The sequence below is a fragment of the Triticum dicoccoides genome, chromosome 2A (assembly GCF_002162155.2).
Source record: "Triticum dicoccoides isolate Atlit2015 ecotype Zavitan chromosome 2A, WEW_v2.0, whole genome shotgun sequence".
In the NCBI taxonomy this organism is placed as follows: Eukaryota; Viridiplantae; Streptophyta; class Magnoliopsida; order Poales; family Poaceae; genus Triticum; species Triticum dicoccoides.
The window spans coordinates 453,013,519-453,018,227 of NC_041382.1; the positions used below are offsets into that span (position 1 = coordinate 453,013,519).

Consider the following 4,709-nt stretch of genomic DNA (forward strand, 5'->3'; position numbering starts at 1 on the left):
AGACCCCCTCTCACCTCTCCTTTTCGTCACTGCCATTGATACACTCCAACAAGTCCTAGACTTGGCCACTAGGCATGTCTTGCTTCACAAATTTAGAGGCCGTCGAGCTGTTTGCAGAACTTCCATATATGTCGATGATGTGATGGTCTTCATGGCCCCCATTAAACAAGATATTGACAACCTCACACGCATCTTGGGCAGTTTTGCCGAGGTCAACGGTATGGAGGTCAACTTCCAAAAAGGTCCTATGTCCCATTGAGAGAGCAACCCGTAATCTCGAGGACATCCTTCATAGTCTGTCGGCGTCTCACGCCTCATTCCTCATCCGCTACCTGGGCCTCCTCCTCTCCATTTGGCAGCTCAAAAGAGCCGATTTCCAATTCCTAGAAGACAAGGTGGTGGTGACGCTTGTCCCATGGGATTGGCAAAATGTCACTGCTACGGGCATACCACTCTTGTTAAGGCAGTGCACACCTCGCAAGTCATCTACCATACTACTACCCTCATCATTCCGCAGCAGGTCATAATGAGCGTCAACAAAATTGAAAGGGCTTTCTATTGGGTGGGAACAAACAAGATCACCGGTGCCAAGTGCAAAGTTAATTGGGCCACAATGTGCAGACCAAAAGAGCTAGGGGGCTTTGGCGTGCTTGACCTTGAAAAGTTAGCACGTGCCTTACGTTTGCGCTGGCTTTGGTATGAGTAGAAGGAACCCGGCAAGCTTTGGGTGGGTATGGGGAACTCGTGTGACAATGTGGACGTTGACTTCTTCTATGCTTCTACCATCACAACCATTGGTAAAGGTGTCATTGCCCCCTTTTGGGACTCCCCTTGGCTAAATGGCAAAAAAACTAAAGGACATTGCACCCCTCATTTACATGGCATCCTCAAGGAAAAATTGAAAGGATGGAGAGGCCTTGGCGGATGATGCATGGATTCACAAGATCAAACCTGACCATATCCTTTCCATGGAGCACCTACGGCGATTTGTTACGCTTTGGCGACTCCAAAGCCACACACAACTCCATGAGTGGGCATTACTCTTCGGCTTTAGCATATAAGGCACAATTCATTGGATCAACAGGCTCCACCTCGACGTGCTTCATCCGGGGCATTTGGGCCTTGCCAAAGGTGAAATTTTTTGCTTGGCTTGCAATCCAAGATAAAATTTCGACGGATGATAGGCTTGCAATCTAAGATAGAATTTCGACGGACGATAGGCTTGCTCGGCGGGGTTGGCAAAATTGTGACCTTTGCCCGCTTTACCAACTTGCATGAGGGCAGGGCACATCTATTCTTCAAATGTCGCTTCACCGTTAGGCCTTGGAACTTAGTCAAGGATTGGCCTGGCCTTCATGCTATTGACAAGGCGGCTTGGGCAATGAAGTACTCTTTGGCATTGATGGTACAAGATGTCGAGAAACAACATTCACAATAGGAAGGCTATGGCATCTCTCACCGTACTTGTTAGTTGGACTATTTGGAATGAGAGAAACGCACGTGTCTTCTGACACAAGTCAAACACCACCACCGATCATTTTTGGCACCATTAAGAGGGGAGCAAAACTTTGGGTTGTGGCGGGCGCAAAAAAATTGAGCAACATCATGTCAGGAGAGTAATGACCCATCACCCATAGTACTATCGGTGTGGTGTAACAAACTCTATTCTCCTTTCTTAATTAATGGATGAGGCAAAGCTTATGCCTCCGTTTTGAAAAGAAAAAAAGATTCAACTATGTTCAAACCTAATTACTAATGAATCGGTATTACAACAGATATTTTGGTTTAAGGACAGGGCATGCAAGATGCAATCTGAAGCGCTAGCTTGTTACAAACGTTCTCCTCCTGTTCTTTTTTCAAACGGTCCTTTAGTATTCATATCGTTAAACTTCCTAAAATTTGATCATAGAAGGACTAAAAATTTCTAGATTGGGCAAATGAAAATAGTAATTATTTTCCTTCAAATTGCAGCTCTGATATACAATATAAAACCTTAAATGATGGTGCATTAAGTAAAACATGTAAATTGTAAATGATGGTGTTATAAAATGAACATTTAAGAGACCACGGAAAAATTGATAATAACATTCATAGAGGAGAAAACTGTGAAGACCACACGCTACACAAGGTACTACAACAACAAACCATGGGATTGTATTGTTCAAACTTATTGAACTCTGGAGATAAACAATTTAATAAAATCTCATGGATATAATCAGTGGCAGAGGATGGACCAAAATCGAGGTAGGGCGGACGGATTCTAGAGCGTAAAAGAATATATCATGCAAAACCTTCATGGCCACTTGCCGCTGGCACCACCTCTTCACCGCTCTGCACCCTGCCTACGCTGTTCCGCAGCTGCGTACTTGCTTCCCTGTGACCTGTGGCCTGGAACAGGCTGGCACCCATGCTGGCGCCGCCGTCCGCCTACCTGCTGGTGCCGCCGCATATTGCTAGGCATTCTTGGCTACCCCCTTGTTCGTCCGCCGTCACTGTTGGGGCCATGGCCTGGTCCAGCTGAGCTCCTGGTTCACGGGCTCATGGCCCACCAGGTCTCCCCTTTCCTCCCCCCAACCACAGCGAGTACATGATACAGCGGCGTACGTGTATATTCTTTTGTTCGAAAAATCAAGGTAGGGCGGCCACCCGGCCTTGCCCAAACGAGTCCTCCACCGATGGATATAATGAAATATGCTCCAGTTAATAAAACACAAAGAAATGACAAGTCTCATGTATTCAACTCTAGGAGTTCATGCGAAGAGAAGATAAGATCGTCCTTAAAAGGAAATATTAAGATAACGATAAGAATCATGTGCCTGCTTACAGGTTTCTCCATTTGGGAGAACAATAATTGAGCCCAATTAAACTACCAGCTAGAACACTCTGCCGGCGATTCAGTCGGCCATATCCAATGGCAATCCATGTGAAACCACTTATACGAGACAAATGAAAATGGTATTCTATTCCAGAAGTTGTTGAATCAAACAGGCATTCTACAGCAAGACCCCACATGTGCGTCTTACGTGAAAGTAAAAAAATCTTTGTCCAGCTCAAGCATACCTAAGAAGACATGTATTAAAATTTTGCCCCAATCAGACAGTTATGTTTCTTCATGCAAGTATCAGGATTGGCTCACGACGAACAAAATCATGAAGACATCCTTTTCATCGTATCCAAATACTTGTGGAGCATATGCAGTAGGAGTCACACATCACCGAAAGGCACCCGTGGAATTAACAGAAGATAAAAATGGAAAAAAATACAGAATTAAGAACTCAAAGAGTATACCTCCACGACAACCATGGCGTCCTGGTTGACCCCCTTCTTGCCCTGCATCGTGTAAAGTGAGGCGCTAGCGCAGGCGCCGTTGCCGGCGATGCGTCCGGGCGCGTCCCTAATAAGCCCGGGACGCCTTTCCTCGGCGGAGGCGCCGCTTGGCGAGGAACCCCCGTTCCGCTTCCGCCGCAGCGGTCGAGCGGCCCACTTGAACTGCGCAGGCCCCGCGCTTGCGGGGGTCACGCCGAGCCCCCGGAGCAGGCAAACGAGAAAATCGACGCAGCACCCGTCGCCGCCGCCGCCGCCATACAAAGCGGCCTCCGTGGCCGCGGGCTTCGCGGCGGCGACGCGCGCGGCGACGGCGACCGCCAGCATCCGCTGTTGCTGCGCCTGCGGGTGCTGCAGCTGCTGCTGGCCGGCACCGCAGCCGGACCTCCGGCGGCTGAGCACGGGCCGCCTCCCAGCCGCGACCGCCACCATGCCCTCGCTTCGAATGATTCCGCCCCCTTCCCTCGTCTCTTGCTATCTGCTCAGGTCAGGATCTTGGCGCAAGAAGCGAATCTCTTGGCCGGAGTCGGATCTTGCAAGGAGAGCAGGGTGGTTTGGTAGATGGATGGACCTCGGTGTGGCGAAGAGTAGACGCAAGAACTGGTCGCTGCAAGGGCGCGAACGAGGAGGGCGTGGCGGGCACTAAGGAGGGCGCTGGCTGGGGCGTGGAACACGCACGGTGAATACTAGCAAAGATATTAGTTTTACTGGTTCAATCGACGATATTATTCTATCGCGACGGCGAAAGGGGAGCTGGAGAGGACAAGAAGCCCAACAGGAACAGGTGCCACCTCCCCTCCTCTCCCGTGGCCTGCGCGGCGCCTCCGCTGGTGTGGACCGGAGAAGAGAGGCGGAGGCAAGAATCTCCGTGGCGGAAAGGGAGAGGAGGGGGCAAGTGGGCGGGGAGGAAGAGGGGAGGTGGGGCCTCTTCGTCGGCTGGTTGCGTGGTTGTCCTGAGACGGCGACGGACCCAGAGAAACTCGGTCGGCAACTGGAGTGAATGGGCATGGGTGTCCCGCTGAAATTTGTTTACCTTTTCCGTTTGTCTGTGAGCATCCTTTCACAAAAGACCACCTATCTTTTTAAGGGAAACACTAACATCCACATGTGTGGGTGTTTGCATCTCGCCCACACGCGAATCCGCGTTCGTTTGTGGGTGTATAAATCTTGACATGTTTGTGGTGCCACATAGAACTAGACTGGTGTGTAGGCATTCAACGATCGTCCACACGTCCGTTTCACCACACGAAGAGGCCGGTGTGTGGGCATTTAGCAGTTTGTCCACACGTCAGTTTTCACTCACGCACAAGGGTTTGTGTGTGGGCATTTGCCATCTCGCCCACATTGTCCGTCTTCTCTCCCACACCCAAGCTACCAGTTGCCAT

General features: G+C 50.0%; 1 protein-coding gene across 1 annotated transcript in view; it reads right to left on the reverse strand.

The window, feature by feature from the left end:
- The window catches only part of LOC119354877 (probable protein phosphatase 2C 38), an 8,614-nt gene extending 4,383 nt beyond the window's left edge, over nucleotides 1–4,231 (reverse strand). Inside the window, exon 1 of the mRNA XM_037621624.1 lies at nucleotides 3,289–4,231. Coding sequence (XP_037477521.1) covers nucleotides 3,289–3,756 — 468 coding nt within the window. The 5' untranslated portion in view covers nucleotides 3,757–4,231. The remainder of the gene's footprint in view (nucleotides 1–3,288) is intronic.
- Nucleotides 4,232–4,709: the final 478 nt, after the last annotated feature.